We start from the raw sequence: 19326 nt of genomic DNA on the forward strand, positions 1-19326 counted from the left end.
TAAATCATTATAGTTTGGCAATTGGTGTAATTTGAATCCATTTCTTCTTGGATTCTCTATTTATTATTATTTATATAAATATTTTTTTTTACAAATGGAGAACATTCAGATTGATCAATGTTTATCATTTAATTCTAGACCGATATCAGATTTAATCATTCTCAACATCATCAAATACATCGACAACAATGTAGATGTAATCTGTTTACTATTGTCATGTAAAGCATTGTACAGGCTAAGGGAAAAGTTTGAAGGGATTTGTAGAGATTTGTACAACAATAAAAGCTATCACTATAACCCAAACTCTACAACTGCCAGTTATCATAGCAATAGTACTATTCCTCCTCTTCCTTCATATCCTCCACTTTTAGTATTCTTTAAACATTTTCAATCATTCTATGACATGGGTTATTATCAAGACAGATTCCCCCTTTCAAAACCACGCAACATTTGTATGAAAGCATTCAAGAATATACTTGTTATTAGTTTACGTCACTGTTTTATAGAGCATTATAGAAACCGTTGTAACATCTGGGATGCCAACATACCAAACATCAATGTTCGAACAGTACATATCGAATCGTTTGCACGTCAGGACGACAACAAGTACATTGTTGAACAAAGCTACTTTCCTCCAAGTGTCAAAGAGTTGGTCATTTACGAACATGTTTATTATGAGGTCAGGTCATGGCCGTCGACACTGACACGTCTGTCATTCTATTTACCACCGCGCGAGGATCCAGACATTCTAGACCAGATTCTCAAGATACTACCACCGTCGTTACTCCATCTCAAGATCAATAATATCGAAACGGACCACCTCTGTGATATCAGTCATCTCACATCTTTGGTCAGTCTCTCTATTAGGAACAAGTACTTTTCCACACCAAAACATGTTCCTGCCAATCGTATTATCCTCCCCACCAATACCACTCTTCAAGATCTCACCTTGATTGGTGTATCAGACATCACCAACGATTTCATTCCACCAAATCTCGAGAGACTCACCGTCAATGAATACCTAAAAATCCATCATTCCTCGCCTACGATACAACTGACACTGCTCCCATCGGCATTAACCTATTTAAAGTTGGAATATTGTTTGATAAAAGGAAGAAATATAGTCATCCCATCATCATCACACTCGATCAAAGAACTTCACCTCAACTTTGGACATGATGAAAGAATAGAAAAAGAGTTGGTACTTGAAGATGGAACTATTCCACATGGTGTTCAAAAACTAGTGTTGTGGTACTATCATGGTCCAGTAACTAGAGATAATATTCCCGACTCGGTTACAGAGCTAACACTCTTGGAGAATATTAAACAAGTACCTCGTACAGCACCATTCATACTTCCACCAAATCTAAAAGTATTAACATGGTCACCTCATAATAGTGTTACAACTGCTGCTGCCGCTGCAGCTACTCAAATACCACCACCACCAACGCTCACCACCATCACTTCAGTTGATTATGCCACTCACCAATCACACATCCATCCTTTTGGTGAAGACATATATCATCCACGACCACCCACCACCTACGTTCCAACATCATTGACTACATTGGCATTAATAATGATTAAACAAGATAAACGAGATATTTTCTCACTCAACAACATTGAAATAATCAACAACAATCAAGACATCCACCAAAACAGTTATGACACCAAACAACTACTTCTTCCATACAACATCACAACATTGACCTGTTGTACGTATGAATGTAAAACTACTAAATGTAGTATCAGAGTGGATGAAATCATCAATCACACCAATGTAATCCATTTAATAATCGATATTTATATATATTATCACAACTTCAACTTTGAAATTCGAAGAGGATTGTCAAATGATAGCGGCGGCGGTACTAGCATTATATTGATTGAAAAAGATACATTGGTTGGAGGAATAGTTCGACTTGAGAAGGACAAACTCAAACAACAACCTTTGTACCTCAATTTGTGTGGGGCTCGTACAGCATGCCATTTATCATCTGTTCCATGGATCAAAAAAACAATGATATGAGAATCATCATCATTGTGATGAGAAATAATAAATAAATAGCCAAACCAAAAAAAAATTATTATAATTATATAATATTTAAATAAATAATTATGAAAATTAATATAATAATGATAGTAATCGGGTGTGTTTAATTTCCAAATAAAAAGATAAATAACAAAGTAATAATTATTTATTATTTATTTATTTAATTATTTTATTTCATTTTCACCTAAAATGTCAAAGCAACAAAAAGAGGTGGATAATAATGACATATGTTCATCATCATTTAATTCTAGACAGATATCAGATTTAATCATTCTCAACATCATCAAATACATCGATAACAATGTAGATGTAATCTGTTTATTGTTGTCATGTAAAGCATTGTACTACAATCTAAGAGAAAAGTTGGACTCGCTATTATGCAGCTTTATCTTTCAAAAAGATACCCATGATAGTAGTTCAAACTATATTCCTTCTTTAAACATGTTGAACCATTATATAATAATAATAATAATAATAATAATAATAATAATAATAATAATAATAATAATAATAATAATAATAATAATAATAATAATAATAATAATAATAATAATAATAATTATAGTGAGGTATACTCCATTCAAACACTACACAACCTCGAGATGAAAGCATTCAACAATATGTTTATTCTTAGTTTCCAACACTGAAGCAGAACTTCAGAGAAAGCATTTTAAAATCAATGACGGGCGATCAAACGAGGACATACCAAACATATCCAATCGAGTCGGACAGAGTACATTCTTGATAAAGAATACTTTTCTCCAAGTGTCATAGAGTTGGTCATCTATGAAAATGCGTCTTTTACGGTCAAGTCATGGCCGTCGACACTGACTCGTCTGTCATTCTATTTACCGCCACCATCCGATCCAGACATTCTAGACCTCATTCTAAAGATAATACCACCTTACTCTATCTCGAAATCAATAATATCCAGCCAACACAACTCTGCGATACTAGTCATCTCACATTGTTGGTCAGTCTCTCCATTATCCAGTCCAACAACAAAATGCCCGTTCCTGCCAATCCTATTATCCTCCCCACCAATACCACTCTTCAAGATCTCACCTTGATTGGTGTATCAGACATCACCAACGACGATTTCATTCCACCAAATCTCGAGAGACTCACCGTCAATGAACATACATCCTCCACGAGACAACTGACACTACTCCCGTCAACATTAACCTATTTGAATGTTGTTGTTTGATAGCAGGAAGCAATGGAGTCATCCCATCGTCGGCCAAAGAGCTTCATCTCAACTTTGGAGAACATGATGTAGACAAAGAGTTGAAACTTGAAGATGGGATTATTCCACATGGTGTTCAAAAACTTGTATTATTGTTATATTATGGCCCAATAACTAGAAACAACATCCCAGATACAGTTACAGAGCTAACAATCTTGGAGAATGTTGAATATTTACCTCGTACAGCACCATTCACACCTCCACCAAATCTACAAGTTTTAACATGGTCACCTATTAATACACTAGCCAACAACAACAACAATATTACCACTGCAGCAGCTTCTCAAATACCACCACCACCAACACTCACCACCATTAATTCAGTCACTCACCAATCCCAACTCTATTCTCGATTGCATGATCACATTGAAAGTGAAATCTATCTTCCTCATCCACCACCAATCACCTATGTTAACATCATTGACCAAATTGGCATTGATGATGATTAAACAACATGAATCCGATATTTTCTCACTCAACAAGATTGAAATAATCAACAACAATCAAGACATCCACCAAAACAGTTATGACACCAAACAACTACTCCTTCCATACAACATCACAACATTGATTTGTTCTTTTGATCGTCGTAAAGGTCAATATAGTATCAGATTGGATGAAATCATCAATCACACAAATGTAATCCATTTAACTATCGAGATATATAATCATTATCACCATTCACTCAACTTTGAAATTCGAAGAGGATTGTCAAATGATAGCGGCGGCGGTACTAGCATTATATTGATTGAAAAAGATACATTGGTTGGAGGAATAGTTCGACTTGACAAACTTAAACAACGACCTTTGTACCTCAATTTGGATAATAAGAAATACAAATTATCATATATTCCATTTGAGAAGTGTACCAAAGATTTGCAAAGTAACAATGATGGTGAATAATGATCCCATTTATGTATGTACAAATATGAATTGGAATGTAGTGAACAGAGAATCTAATAATATCCTACATTAGTGCACCAGAGTCGGTTTTTTGATGTATATGTGCAACAATACTTTCCTCCAAGTATGAATTTCTGTAAATATAATAGTAGACTCGCTCCTAATAAAGAACTGTTTTCATGAAAAAAGAATAAATTATTTGAATTAAAATGGTGATCCTCTTTTTTTTTTTTTTTTTTGCAGCTAGGTTTATGATGAGCTAGTTCATTCAACACATAATTAAAAGAATAACCATCAAGTAAGTAAGTGGTTATAAGAGAGTACTAGTAGATCGTGGTACTAGTATAGTATAGTAGTAGGAATAGTAGGCAGTTTCATTTTGTTAGTTTAAAGTTTACTTCCCTATCTATATATTTATATATATATATCATCCTTGTATTATTATCATCACCCCCTTCCTTATTTATTTTATCTATCTATTATATATAATCTTTTATCCCTTTGTTGTAAATATATTTATTATTATTGTTGTTGATCATTTATTAAATAAATGTCAACTCCAGCACTTCAACACTCTCCGAGTGGAGGAGATCTAAAGTTATTTAGACTCAAGGTCACCATTCTCAAAGGAAAGGGTATTACCGGATCCGATGGTGTTTGTAGTCCTTACCTCAAGGTATCTTGGGGAAACAAAAAGAAGGGTTTCAAAACAAAGGTTGTTGCAAAGTCTTCTGATCCAGAATGGAACCAACAAACTCAATTTGAAATCAAAAGAGAGAAATATCCAACAGATGTAAGTAATCAATTGTATTGTATATCACAGCATATATCTTAATACTTTTTGTTTTCTATACATCTAAAATATTCTATTAGAAACCAGAAATTGAAATTGAAGTCTATGAACACAACAAGTTTTCAGGCGACAAGGAGATTGGAGCCTGTACATATGCACTAGACAACAATCAAATGATTCTTGGTGAAAACAATCATATTACATTACCTGTTGTTTTACATGCTGGCACTAAACATGAATCTAAAGGTGAAATTACTTTAACTATTTCTCCAATTGATTTTGGTCAAGATAAAGCTGGTAAGTAAACCTAAAACAAACCTAAAACAAAAACAAATCTCTATACTTACACTTCATATTTACTTACCGATACATATGTATATATAAAGTTGTTGAGAAACAAAAGCAAATTGAAGAACAAAAGAAAATGGAACAAGTTGAAAAGCAATTTGCAATCTTGGCTGTATGTATACGCACACCTCGTCATCGACAACTATAGTTATTGAAAATATAAAATTATATATTTATATTTATATTTATATTTTTTTTATGATTATTTGAATGATTAGGAACAATTAGCAAATGATGCAAAGTCAAGAGAAGTTTTATTAAAATTGCCATACAAGTCAAAACTTCAACTCATTGAACAACATAAAGATGTATGTTTGTTTTTTTATTATTATTATTTATTATAAATATTAACATACACAAACACTATACTCCATCTTCATCATTCCCTTTTCCTTTTCCTTTTCTTTTTCTCCTATCTCTCTCACTCTTTTTGTAGAAATTATCTAATGAAAAGACACCAGATCATTTTGCAATCAAGTTATTGAAAGAATTAGCTACGATCAAGACTAAAAAGCCAAATCTATCAGCATCGGGATCTCCTTCACAAGGTAGTGATGGGTTGACAATGACTGATCTCAAGGATATTAGTGTTGCTCTTCGTTCACGTGGTCTCGATTGGATCAAGCAGTTCCACAAGCTCGAAGCTACTGCCCGTTTGATCGAGTTGCTAGGTCTTCTCAACAAACAACTACCATCGTCTGAAGAGAACCTTCAAAAGCAATTGGAATGTTTACATTGCATCAAAAATATTATGAACAACAAGATTGGTATTTCTTATGTACTCAGTGTTAAAGATTCCCCAAATGTTATTGGTTTATGTTTAGGTTCATCAAATGTAAGAATAGAATAGAATAGTTACTTTATAAAACATTCCCTTACACTTATTTGTTTATCTTTTTTTTAGGAAAAAATCAATGAATTAGCTATTGGACTTTTAAATGCTATTTGTTTCTCTGTTGCCAATGGTCACAAGTATGTACATACATCAAAGATGATGATGTCTTGATAGTTATTCTAATTATGATTTTGTTTTAATTTTTTAGGATGATTATTGAAGTAATGAATATTAACAAAATTGAAAAGAAAGAAACTAGAAGATTTGTATCATTGGTTGATGCATTAAAGAATAATACAAATGCAGGCAAAAAAGAGTCGAGAGAGTCGTTGAGACTAAAGTCGACTTATTTGTCTTTTATCAACACGATTGTAAATAGTCCACCCGAAATTGATTTGCGTCTTTCGTTGCGTCAAGAATTTTCGTGGTTGGGAATCAAGGAGATTCTCGACGAGTTGGGCAACTATGAGTATGATGATTCGCCAGAGCTCGATACTCAGATTACTGTGTACCAAGAAGAAGAGAGCAAGGATAACAAGGAAATGTCGGACCGATTCAACGAGTTCCCAGGACTCAACCTCGCCAACATTGACGATGTTATCAAGACGCTTATGGAGCGCATCAAGCCTATTGGGTTGGTCGACTCGTTCCGTGAGATTGTCAAGGATCTGTTGTTGATGCCCAGCGGCGAGGGACTTGGTTTGCGTACCTGGATCATCGCTTCGCGTGTCATCAAGCAGATCTCGTTGCGTGACAAGAACGTCGGTGTCGATGACGATATTATCGTGCCACTCGACAACCTGTTGTTGACGTGCGAGCAAGAGGCCAAGGAGTTGCCACTCAAGGCCAAGATTGACGAGCTCGCCAAGGGTCAGACCGACCTCAACAAGAAGCTCAATGCCCAGGAACTCGAGCTCAAGGAAAAGAACGATATCATCAAAAAGCACGAGGAAAGTGCTGGCAAGCAGATGGAAGAGTTGGCCGGCAAGCTCAAGTCCAAGGACGACCAGGTGCAGCAGCTGCTCGAGCAGATCGCCCAACTCAAGTTGTCGGGCGCGTCGCCAGACAAGTCCACTCCAGCTGGCAGCTCCGCACCCGCTCCACCTGCTCCACCTGCACCCCCTGCACCACCTATGGGCGGTCCACCACCCCCACCACCTCCTCCACCCCCAGGAGGCGGCGGTCCACCCCCTCCACCACCTCCTCCACCTCCAGGCGGCGGTCCACCACCCCCACCACCACCTCCAGGCAGCGGACCACCACCTCCACCACCTCCTCCAGGCGGCGGACCCCCAGGTCCACCTCCCCCACCTGGCATGGGCGGACCCCCACCACCTCCCGGTGCATTTGGCAAAAAGGCAGCTGCACCTGCCAGAAAGCAGATCCCACTCCCTGCACTCAAGATGAAGGGTTTGCAATGGGTGTCTTTGAACGACAAAAAGATCACCGGTACCATCTTTTCAAAGTTCTCGGTCGACTCTAGCAAGGACATTAACCTCGACTACAAGGACATTGAAGATGTGTTCCAAGCCAAGGTCATTGAGAAAAAGGAGAGTACCGCACCCAAGAAATCGGGTCCAGTGCAAATCATCGACCCCAAGACCTCGCAAAACTTGTCCATCTTTTTGTCACAGTTCAAGGGCAAGACCTACGACGACATTTGCAAGGCCATCTTGACAGGCGACGAAAAGATGTTCCAATCCAACCATATTGACGCCTTGATCACTTTCCTCCCCTCTGAAGACGACATTACCAACATTAACGAGTTCCTCAAGGAGGACAAGGACAATGCTGGCAAGCTCGGTCCCGCAGAACAATTCTCGCTCAAGATCAATGCCGTACCACAAGTCAAGCAACGTTTGCAATGTATGAAGTTCAAGTATGCCTACGACCCCAAAAAGACAGACATTAAACTCGACATTGAAAACTTCTCACTCGGTACCAAAGAGTTGCACGAGTCTACCAAGGTGCCCAAGATCCTCGAAGTCGTACTCATCCTCGGTAACTTTATCAATGGAGGTACTGCTCGTGGTAACGCCTATGGTTTCAAGCTCAACACCATCACCAAGCTCGGAGACACCAAATCAACCGACAACAAGAGCTCACTCGTCCACTATTTGTCACGTGTCCTTCAAAAGGACTTCCCAGCCCTCACCAACTTTGCCTCTGAACTCACTCACATTGAGACTGCCTCCAAGATCTCATTCCCCAACACCATGTCTGAGATTGCTACATTGCGCAAGGACTTTTTGCAAACCCAAGTAACCGTCGAGAACCTCGTTCAAGCCGGCGAAGAAGATCAGTTCAAGGCCAAGTTTGACGAGTTTATCAAGCAAGCCTCTGACGATATCGACCAAATCACAACCAAGTCTGCTCAAATGGAGACTGATTTCAAGTCATTGGCCACCTTTTATGGTGAAGATGCCAAGATTGATCCATCGGAATTCTTCCAAATGTTTGTAAAGTTTATGGATTCTTATGACAAATCGGCCAAGGAAAACGAAGCCAACGCTGCCAACATGGAAAAGATTGCAAAGAGAGAAGCTGCCAAGAAGCTCAAGGAAGAAGAAGATGCCAAAAAGAAATTGGCTGCCGAAGAAAGAAAGAAAAAGGGTCAAGAAGAAGCTGCCATGCCAGAAGCTGTCGTTGATGACCTTCTCAACACTATCGCATCTGGTGATGCCTTTAAAAATAGACGTAGACAAAGAGTTGCAAAACCAACTGCTGATGTTGATTTAGATAATATTGAAATTTAAATAGAAAAAAAACAAATAAATAAAATTATTTAATATAATTGTACAACATAAGAAAAAGTAATTGATTTTTAAATTGTTTTTGATTTTATTTTATTTATTTCCGTTTCTTTTTTGATTTTGGTTGGGAATCGTTTAAATAATTAATAATAATAACACAATAAATATTATTATTATTATTATTATTATACTCGGGTGTTATTATTTGTTATTTGTTTTGATTAATGAATATTTCCATGAGCTCCACGTGATAATGATTGATGAATATTATTGACCAATCCACCAGTTAGAGCAGGACTGTTGATTGAAGTTGGATGGTTGATGACAATGGTGGGTGATGCTGTGTTATAGGTGCCTGCAGTGATGAGGCCGTTTGGGTGTTCTTGTGGATTGAGATTTAAATTGTACAACAATTGAGCCAACCATCGTTTGGTTAGATCCTTTTTCATCTTTCAAATGTGCACTAAAGGTACCATCTTGTAATGCTATTGGTAAATTTTGTCTTAGGAATTCTCTTGATCTAGAGAAATAAATAAATAAATAAATATTAATATTTAAATAATCATCTTTGATTTGCTTGATTTTGTTGTTGTTTGATATTTGATAATTACTTTGGATTGTCACATAGACGTAAATAACATCTGATGACATGTTTTAATAATCTTGGTGATGGCTGTTCGATCAATGAAGCAAGCATGTTTGATAATACAAGTAAAAATGCTAGGATTCTTTCATTCTTTGCGCATATATACGACAATCCCATGTCGTCTAATAATATCTTTTGTACAATGACAGTGGCCACGGTTTTAGACAACTCTGATCCAGTCTCCATAATACGTACACACAATGTCATAATCTCTGTTGACAATAAAAAGTCAATCACTGTACTATCATCAATCTAAAAATTAATATGTAAAAGTATATAAGTATATGATTCTATGTACAGAATCGTCAATATGAACATACTTTTACAAGAGCACCAATAACACCAAGACTTGTTAATCTTAGGTATTCAAATGGTCTATTTTTACTTGAAGTGTTTAAAAATGGATATAGAAACAATGGTATATGAGCTAAACAAATAAAAGATATGATGGTGGTGGTAATTAATTAAAAATAGATTCTACAGTATACTTGTCAGTTGATCATAAGTTGATCATCATCGTCATATCACATACAATGAAGGAAAAATGTTCTAGTATCTGGATGAGATGCTACACATTGTAATAATGCAAGTGCATTACAAACTCTATTCGAAGGTAATGCTTTTAATTTTGGTGGTGATAGCAGTGGATATATAGATACAATCTCTTGAAGTAGGGCTGCAATCGTCCCAAATGAATTCAATAGTATGGGTGCGAGATCAGGAACGCTTTCACGTTTCTTTGAGAGATCGACTAAAGCATTCTCTCTCTTTTCAGGTATAGTCAGATCCTTGACCAATTGATAGATGTGGTGCATCGATTCTTTATCCAATATCGTTGGTCCCATACCTCCACCACCTCCTTGATTCATCATGCCTTGTACATTTGACACTATATAATACGATAATCATTAAATTATTAACTTGTTAATTGTTTGTTGATATGATGATTGATTGATTGATGATCTATCAGCATATGATGATGATCACCATCATACAATTGGTCCAATTACATACTGTAGTCATTAACATCATTATGTGTTGACATTATATTATTATTATTATTAAGTGCTATCGTTTGTTTCTGTTGTTATCGCTGTTATTATTATTATTATTATTATTATTATTGATTATCTTAGATCTATCTACTTTTGTGTTGTTCATATATACTCAATTTTGAAAATAAAGTAGCCGCATTGTGCCCCACATCACAAACAATTGTTTTTGATTTTATTTTTTGCAAGATTAAGATTATATATAGTATAATATAATATATAATAGTACAATGTAATGTTGATTGTATTAAATACAGTGATAGATACAAAGGTGATATATATATAGATAAATATATCTTAAGATCAGATGTCGTCAGCCCGATAATTTAAATTATTATATTAAATCAAACTAAACCGTTAATCTCAATGCATTATACTGTATTATACTGTTTATTATTCTAAAGTTAACACATTATATAATATATTGTACTACTATAGTATTCAATATTATACAATAATCAATATTAATTAAATGTATTTTGGTTGTTATTTTTGAAAAAACGACAAACGAAGAAACTGAATGCTTTGTGTGTGCAGCGCTGTCAAAACTACTACTATTTTTGTTTTATTCATTATTTATTCTTTATTCGTCTTTTCAACAAAGATTATTTTACTTACTGTCAAAGTTTTATTACATTCTAGTAGTTGACTATTTAAATCATTCATCATCACCATTTAGTTTATTTATTATTCACATCAACACACCAACTATATATAACATTAGATAATAATAACAATACAATCTATTTAACAAACCAAGAAGAAAGAAAGATACTATATATATATGAAAAATGAATCATAAAAGAAAGAATAGAGAAGAAAGTCAAGAAGAAGAATATAATCCAGAACAACCAGAAATAGCGAAAAAGAAGATGGGAGGAGAACAACAAGAGATTAAAAACATAGCAGAGGAATCTGATAAAGACCCAAGCATCAATATCAATGGCAAACCATTTACAAATAGATACTACGAGATTTTAAAGGGAAGAAAGCAATTGCCCGTCTATGAACAACGTGACGATTTCATCAACAAACTACTCAACAATCAAGTGATCGTGTTGGTTGGTGAAACTGGTTCGGGAAAGACGACACAGATCCCACAGTTTGTACTCGAGTCGGGCCTCATCAAGGAGGGTACGATGGTGGCTGTCACTCAACCACGTAGAGTGGCTGCCATTTCGGTGGCTACTCGTGTCGCCGAGGAAATGGATGTTAAGTTGGGCGAGGAAGTTGGTTACTCGGTGCGTTTCGAGGAGAGCACCAGCGACAAGACACTGATGAAGTACATGACGGATGGTATGTTGCTAAGAGAGTCGATTCGCGATCCGCTGATGAAGCGATACAGCGTGATTGTGTTGGATGAAGCTCACGAACGTACTCTTGCCACCGATATCTTGTTTGGCCTGATCAAGGAGATTCTCAAGAAGCGTAGTGACCTCAAGGTCGTGGTCATGTCTGCCACACTCGATGCTGGCAAGTTCCAAAAATACTTTTTAAACGCACCTCTGATGAAGGTGCCCGGTCGTTTACATCCGGTCGAGATCTACTACACACAAGAGCCTGAGCGCGACTATCTCGAGGCTGCCGTACGCACGGTGCTAACCATCCACGCTGAAGAGCCCGAAGGTGATATCCTGGTGTTTTTGACGGGTGAGGAAGAGATTGAAGAGACGTGTCAGCGTCTGCAGACCGAGTCGCGAAACGCCAAGCTCAAGCCACTCGTCGTCCTACCGCTCTACTCGTCGCTACCCATGCAACAACAGAGTCGTATCTTCCAGCCATTCCCCAACCGTAAGGTCATCCTTTCGACCAATATTGCCGAGACATCCGTCACGATCGACGGTGTCGTCTATGTGGTCGATCCAGGCTTCTCCAAGCAAAAGACGTACAACCCACGTTCGCGTGTCGAGTCGTTGCTCGTGACCAACATCTCGCAGGCTTCGGCCAAGCAGCGTGCCGGTCGTGCCGGTCGTACCAGACCCGGAAAGTGCTTCCGTCTCTACACCGAGCACGACTTTAAAAAAGAGTTGATTGCACAGACCTACCCCGAGGTGCTGCGTTCCAACTTGTCGACCGTCATCCTCCAACTCAAGCGTCTCGGCGTCGACGATCTCGTCCACTTTGACTGGATGGATCCACCCGCCCCCGAAACACTCATGCGTGCACTCGAAGTATTGCATTACCTCGGCGCACTCAGTGACGAGGGTGATCTCACCAAAGACGGTGAAATGATGGCTGAATTCCCACTCGATCCCCAGCTCTCCAAGATGCTCGTCATCTCACCATCATACGGCTGCTCCAACGAGATGCTGTCCATCGCAGCCATGCTCTCCGTCCCACCCGTCTTCCAACGCCCCCGTGAAGCCCGTCGTGAGGCCGACGAGGCCAAGAAGCAGTTTGACCACGTTGAAGGCGACCATTTGGCGTTGCTCAACGTCTACCACGCCTACAAGCAAAGCGGCAGCGACCGCAAGTGGTGTTACGACAACTTTTTGAATAACCGTGCCCTCGAACAGGCCAGCAGCGTGCGTAACCAGCTCGCTAACCTCATGAACAAGTTCAAGCTCAACCTCGTCTCGAATGACTCGGCCAACAGCCACCTCTACTACCAAAATATCCGAAAGTGCGTTGTTGCCGGTTTCTTTATGCAAATGGCCAAGATCGAGAAAAAGAACCAGTACTACACCCTTGGTGACGATGCACCCGTCATTTTCCATCCATCCACCGGTTTAATCCGTCGTCCCGAGTGGGTCGTCTACAGCGAGCTCGTCCTCACCTCCACCTCTTACATTCGTTGTGTCACTGACGCTCGTATCGAATGGATCTATGAAATCGCACCTCACTACCTAGAATCACTCACCGAAGATACCACCCCACCAAAATCAAGAGCCGTCATTTCAAGATTCCTTTCAAGTAAAAAACCTCAACAACCTCAAAAGCGAAGATAAACAGAATAATATATTAATAATAATAAAAAGAAACAAATAACTTAATATATTTAATTATATTAATTTTATAACAAAGTTTTTTTTTACAATTTATTCGTTATTATTATTATCATTATTATTATTATTTTGTTGTTGTTGAGGGTTTGCCAAGACATCCATTTCTATTGGGGGTTCATTATTTGGTGGTCTGTTGCTTGGGAGTCGCTTCAAGAATATAATGACCGCTATTACTATAATAGTGAATAGTGCAACTGATACAACTCCACACTCGTCATATTCAACTGAATCTGATCTTGAATGGAATATGACTTGTAGAGTGCTGAATGGCGATGACCATACCCAATCAATGATTTTAATTGTATATTTGAGAGAATTTGATGCCATTTGCATATCTTCACCGGCAAAGGTATTGATCGTGGTATTTGGGAATTGACCAATTGTGACTTGGAACCGAGTCGATTGATTGTTGGTTGTACCATAGAATATTGATTCATTAAAAGATGTCAGATTATCTAGTGTTTGATTGTCTTGTGTCCAAGATACTACATCCATCGACATTGATCGAATGATTGAGTTGTCGTGGTCAATCTCTCGAATGAATTGAATTCCAGTGGTAAAATTGACAACAACACCGGTAATGGTTTGGTTGGTTGATAGAGTTGATGTTGTAACATTGAAAACTGTTGTGTTGAGTAGTCGATATCACATCACCAATGATGAACAATCCAAATCGGGGTCATAACCAATATCACATTCGCAACTTCCAATGAGATAGTTGCACCGACCTCTATTATTACAGTCACCAGTGCATTGTGCCAGAGGTAATGTTGTACTCTTTTCAGCCACTCTGATCATGATTGATGTATCAGATACATGATTCGAAAGACCACCATCCAATAAGCAAGTCATTTGTCGATAACTGTTTCCAATAAATCTTGGTGATTTGCATAGAGTGATATTGGTGTCTTTTTCATTGAAGAATATCAAAACATATGAATGATCTTTTCCAAAATGATTACCTTTGATTGTAATGAGCGATGCTTGTCCAAATTGAATATTGGTAACACTATCAATGACTGGTGTATCGGTTGTATAAAATGTAATCAATGGAGTGTAATACTTTACATTTTTAATGTTGGATGAGACTGTTCGATCATAAATATTATAGAGACTGTTGTTTGATACACCTTGCCAAAATCTAAATTCTTCATATCCAATTATATCCAATGATTGATTAAAACATTGATACATCTTAGATTCAAATTCACCAATATATGGAGCATTTGGAGTTGCACCCATTGTTTCATTGTCAATCATTAATTGCTTGACTCTCGAATATTCTCCACAAAATAGAATAGTTGAATAAAATCTTTCACTACAGTCTATAGTTGAAAAAGAGTTAATTAAATTTGAATTCATACTACTGTATATATAATCATATTATTTAAATAAAGAATACATACACATAAGAGGTTTATAGGTTTGAGTATAAATATCATCAACTGAAATTGAAATCGGAAGGAGTTTGGTATCTCCAACAAGAGATGATCCGAGGTGACAAATAATTTGAGTTGATGTTGCAGACTTAAAATTACATTTAATATTTGATGGTGAGACATTGATAGATACTCGATTGTTGGTGTCATCACCAAAGTTATCACCAATCAGTTTAACCAACCCATAAATGGTGGATATGGTTGCCATGCATGGGTTGTAATTCACATATTGCAGTATTAGCTAGGTCATTTTAACCATTATCATTATTAAAATTCCATTTCGGTCATTTGATGTAAATAAATTGGTCTTCAGCAACAGGAGTAGATGGTTCACCTGCATCGAATGGACAATATCCTTTAATAAAAACATAAAATAAAATGATTAATACAATTAATTAATTTTCAAAAGAGTTGATCTATTAAATAGACATACCAAAACATTGACCAGTATACATATTAAATAGTGGTTGATTCATTCCTGGTCCAGTTGAATAGGAATAGCAACCATTTCCTCGTATGTCTCTACCAGAGACACATATTGTAGGTTGTACCCAATTGGCCTTAATAAAAATTCTATTCTTGTTTTGATTCAATTGTGGCAAGATATGATGTAAAAGTACCAAACTTTCTTCCATAAGCCAAACATGGCCTTTGTAATTGTAGAAGAAGATTATCCTATCTATCCGTGACCATTCCCTCCTTTTGAGATTGGCCAAACCTCTGTTTTGTTTTCATATTGACAATGAACAGGAGTAATATAAAACAATAAAAGCAATAAAACAGCTACTAGTACCATTAAATGTGACATTTTGTGATTATCTCTTTTCTTTTATGATTGTCAAACTATACATTAATGAGAAGAGGTAGAATGAGGATAGGTGTAGTCATATTATTTATACTATAAGTAAAATCACTTTACTGTAACACCAAATCGATAGAGAGTAGCGTCCCAGTGCGCACGTGCAGTGTGGAATCTTCAAGCATCGTGCGATATGAAAAGTTGGGTGAGGTATGGTTGTGCACATTTTATTAATTAATAATAGAATTAAATATGATAGATCTATAACTGAATTTAGGTAAGGTGTTTCTGAATAAAGACAAAAACAGCAATTTCACTTCCATCTTCATATTTACGAATTTCCATGAGTGTCTTGGAAGGAAGGAGTTGCATGATAGTGTTTCCGTGGTTGAATTCAATTGATTTAAAAAACACTACTTTTCCATCCTTTAACTTTATTCCTCCCGTAAAAATTTCGATTTTTTGTAATAAAATATGTTTATTGTTAAGCAATTTTGAAGTTCTGGTAATGATAATCAGAAAAGTGACCTACGGCAATCGGTATATTACAGATTGAACACCATGTGTTGGTTGAAGTTGTGCAATTGGAATTACAACGGCACCTGTTTTTTGAAGATTTTTGAATTGGGAGGTGCCATTTTTTTGAAGAGGTGGGTTGGTTTGGAGTCTTTGGGACTCGTGATCGAATGATAGAATGAGCAGAAAGTTGTTCAGATAGTCCCTCTATGTAGTCAAGATAAGTAATCTCTTTTGTTTCATTAAAAATGACCCAGGAATTGACAACGGCACAGTAAAATTGGTAAATGAAGACGGGATACCACCAACGGAGAGATTTTTTTCTATTCAGGTATGTTGATACCAATTTGTTGTGTCTATCGACGTGACCCATATTAGATCGATACCAAGTGAGTTCTGTAGGTAGTAGTGATGATTCGGGCTCTTTTCTTCTTTTCCTTGTGTTGATCATCTCTTCTTGGTTGACCACCTTACTTGAAATGAGGTTGAATGTTTTACTATCTTCTATCCTCCAAAAACCAAGTAAATTGTTTTTGAATCTAACAAAGTACTTTCCCTTGTCAAATATCTTCTCGGCTATCGATTGGCGTGGAAGATTCTTTGCATTGTTTCTAATTGTTCCTGTAGCATATATTCCACGGTTTTCATATAAAATTTCGAATAATCGTGTCGAAGAGTAGTAATTGTCCATGAAGAGGTGGAAGGGATGGTTTTTAGGGAGGTCTTTGACTAGTGCAAGGATTACTTGCTCTCCTATTGTAGAATCCTTTTTTGTAGTTGAATCTTTGCCTGAGTAAATATCTATACAGTAAAGGTACCCTGAACTGTCAACCAATTTCCATACTCTGAAACCCCATTTGACACCCTTGTCTGGTAGATATTGAATGGATAAATGTCTATGCCTTGCCGCTATCATATCCTCGTCCGCAGCCAAGTGTTCATTTGGGTTCCACCATCTTTTAAAATTGTTATTTAGTTGATCCATAAACTGCCTGACTTTGAAAAATTTATCACTATTTGCTTTATTGTTGTCAGACAGGTGGAGAACCGCTCGAACGGCTTGAAATTGGTTCCTTGACATCATATTTATTATAGGTTGGTACCCTTTACCATCGGAATGCCAATAATCTGCAATTGAAGGCATGTCAACCCTTCCCATTTCGAGTGTAATTGAGAAAAAAGTGTTGAGTATTTCCTTGGTCATGTAGGAATGAAAAAGACTCTTGAAAGCTTTATCCAAGCCTTTTTGCTTCATATATATATTGGTCTGATCGATTATGAGCTGATAGATACTTTCATCAAACATTTTGGAAAAAGTTTGAATGATCGATGTAGGTTTGTTCTTTCCACAATAACCCGCCTGATAATTTTTGAATGTTTTTGTATGAATAGAAAATCCTATCTTTACCCAATCGTTCTCTGAACTATCTCCACCTGTCAAAATAGCGTCTATTAGGTCACTTTTTTTCCCCTTTGCACTAATATGTAACTTTACCATGATTTGCTTCAACTTTTCCACATTCATATCCTGTAACATCTCTAAAGTATACTCTATTTATCCAATTTAAATAGGTTAGATTTGTTTGCAACCATTCAAATGCTATTAATATCTTACCTTCCCTGCCCTCTTCCATTTCGACAATTGATTCCCCTATCTCTTCCTCTCCATCTGATAGATTTTCGTTGATCTCTACCTCTTTTTGACCCTTATTTTTTGATGGTTTGGCCATGATAATGTTAATCTCTTTTTAAATCCAAATCTAATAATTAATATATCATTTAAAAGTACTCGTTGAGACGAAGATGATATTGCCAACCATTTTTTTAAAAAATTCGAATTCTTTTTTATTTTTACTCTGCAATTCTAACTACCAACCGATGAACCAACACCAATCTTTAAAGGAATTTTTATTTTACTCGAATGTCATCAATTGGACTCGTCATATCGAAGGTCCGGTCCAGCAACATACCATCAATCAGCAATTTTGACCCTCTGACCGGTGTTGCTCCCTAGAACTCGAACTTTGTCAAAATTGAATCTCTGATAATAATTCAAACAAGGTTACCAATTACACATAGGCTGCAATATTGTCCCAAAGTTGGTTCATCTAAACAAATTATCACTTCATTATCTTCATCTCACGCTCCTACTATGCTAAAAATCTCACCCTAAAATCACGACACCCTATTTTTTACCTCTCTCAGCACAAAGCATCACCATACTACTTTTTTTTAATAAAATCCTATTTTTTTATTTAGAATGATAGAGCTCGACGAGATTGATCTATCCATGCTACTATCATCTTATAAAACCTAATTCTCTTTTATAAAAATCATAAAAACATGTAAAAAACTCCACGGGAGGCTCAGAGTTAAGTTTGTATTGGTAGATTCAAATTTGACTTTATCAACGGTAACAATGTGTACCTCTGCAGTGGTTTTACCTCCCAATACATGAGTAGCTATGTATGTAAAAAAAAGAATATATAAATAAATAAATAAATAAATAAATAAATAAATAAATAAATAAATAAATAAATAAATAAATAAATAAATAAATAATAAATGATAAACTTGAACGGTCAAGAAATGTTTTGTTACTTGCTTTTTCCAAGGCATAATACTTCATCTTCATTTTGATCATCCGATTCAAGTCTCAACAATCCATCCCTTTCTTCCCTTTCTGACTCTGACATTCTTGAAATTAAATGAAAACAATTATAACTTACTCTTCTAATAGTGAGTAAGTAATTAGACTTTTTAAAATGGTTGTTTATTTTTTAACCATCATATCATCATGGCCAAAAAGAAATAAAAAAAATATTTGGCAATTTACAAATTGTTTGTTGTTGCACATGTGGTGCGTCTTGGAACAAAGATTAATCTCCACTGCGAATAACTGGTGGTTGGTTGTATGGACTACAGGTTCATTCTGTTT

General features: G+C 36.6%; 8 protein-coding genes across 8 annotated transcripts; 4 read left to right on the forward strand and 4 right to left on the reverse strand.

Moving 5' to 3' along the window:
• Nucleotides 1–94: 94 nt before the first annotated feature.
• On the forward strand, nt 95–2029 carry DFA_07894 (uncharacterized protein; the record flags this gene model as incomplete). The annotated part of the gene is made up of 3 exons (XM_004355335.1): nt 95–568; nt 1091–1719; nt 1843–2029. The coding sequence occupies 3 exons, from the start codon at nt 95–97 to the stop codon at nt 2027–2029; spliced, it is 1290 nt and encodes a 429-aa protein (XP_004355387.1).
• A 213-nt stretch (nt 2030–2242) lies between these two features.
• On the forward strand, nt 2243–3748 carry DFA_07895 (uncharacterized protein; the record flags this gene model as incomplete). The annotated part of the gene is made up of 4 exons (XM_004355336.1): nt 2243–2356; nt 2470–2617; nt 2688–2786; nt 3264–3748. 4 exons carry the CDS (start codon nt 2243–2245, stop codon nt 3746–3748), a joined length of 846 nt encoding a protein of 281 aa, XP_004355388.1.
• A 1004-nt stretch (nt 3749–4752) lies between these two features.
• forA (actin binding protein) lies at nt 4753–8934 on the forward strand (the record flags this gene model as incomplete). The annotated part of the gene is made up of 7 exons (XM_004355337.1): nt 4753–4995; nt 5076–5292; nt 5382–5455; nt 5562–5651; nt 5780–6178; nt 6248–6315; nt 6387–8934. The coding sequence occupies 7 exons, from the start codon at nt 4753–4755 to the stop codon at nt 8932–8934; spliced, it is 3639 nt and encodes a 1212-aa protein (XP_004355389.1).
• Nucleotides 8935–9152: 218 nt separating this feature from the next.
• DFA_07897 (cell differentiation family protein) lies at nt 9153–10622 on the reverse strand (the record flags this gene model as incomplete). The annotated part of the gene is made up of 6 exons (XM_004355338.1): nt 9153–9313; nt 9405–9451; nt 9543–9829; nt 9898–10004; nt 10110–10466; nt 10592–10622. 6 exons carry the CDS (start codon nt 10620–10622, stop codon nt 9153–9155), a joined length of 990 nt encoding a protein of 329 aa, XP_004355390.1.
• Nucleotides 10623–11420: 798 nt separating this feature from the next.
• dhx15 (DEAD/DEAH box helicase) lies at nt 11421–13577 on the forward strand (the record flags this gene model as incomplete). The annotated part of the gene is made up of 3 exons (XM_004355339.1): nt 11421–11925; nt 12187–12266; nt 12408–13577. 3 exons carry the CDS (start codon nt 11421–11423, stop codon nt 13575–13577), a joined length of 1755 nt encoding a protein of 584 aa, XP_004355391.1.
• Nucleotides 13578–13667: 90 nt separating this feature from the next.
• On the reverse strand, nt 13668–14135 carry DFA_07899 (uncharacterized protein; the record flags this gene model as incomplete). The annotated part of the gene is made up of 1 exon (XM_004355340.1): nt 13668–14135. The coding sequence occupies one exon, from the start codon at nt 14133–14135 to the stop codon at nt 13668–13670; it is 468 nt and encodes a 155-aa protein (XP_004355392.1).
• Nucleotides 14136–14279: 144 nt separating this feature from the next.
• DFA_07900 (uncharacterized protein) lies at nt 14280–15281 on the reverse strand (the record flags this gene model as incomplete). Its single annotated transcript, XM_004355341.1, has 2 exons — nt 14280–14959; nt 15041–15281. 2 exons carry the CDS (start codon nt 15279–15281, stop codon nt 14280–14282), a joined length of 921 nt encoding a protein of 306 aa, XP_004355393.1.
• Nucleotides 15282–15357: 76 nt separating this feature from the next.
• Nucleotides 15358–18118, reverse strand: DFA_07901 (uncharacterized protein; the record flags this gene model as incomplete). Its single annotated transcript, XM_004355342.1, has 6 exons — nt 15358–15428; nt 15507–15722; nt 16422–17189; nt 17499–17637; nt 17693–17748; nt 17884–18118. The coding sequence occupies 6 exons, from the start codon at nt 18116–18118 to the stop codon at nt 15358–15360; spliced, it is 1485 nt and encodes a 494-aa protein (XP_004355394.1).
• Between the last annotated feature and the right edge of the window lie 1208 nt (nt 18119–19326).

Source organism: Cavenderia fasciculata (assembly GCF_000203815.1).
Source record: "Cavenderia fasciculata unplaced genomic scaffold Scf_ET2XIPL01COFD4-5, whole genome shotgun sequence".
Classification (NCBI taxonomy): domain Eukaryota; phylum Evosea; class Eumycetozoa; order Acytosteliales; family Cavenderiaceae; genus Cavenderia; species Cavenderia fasciculata.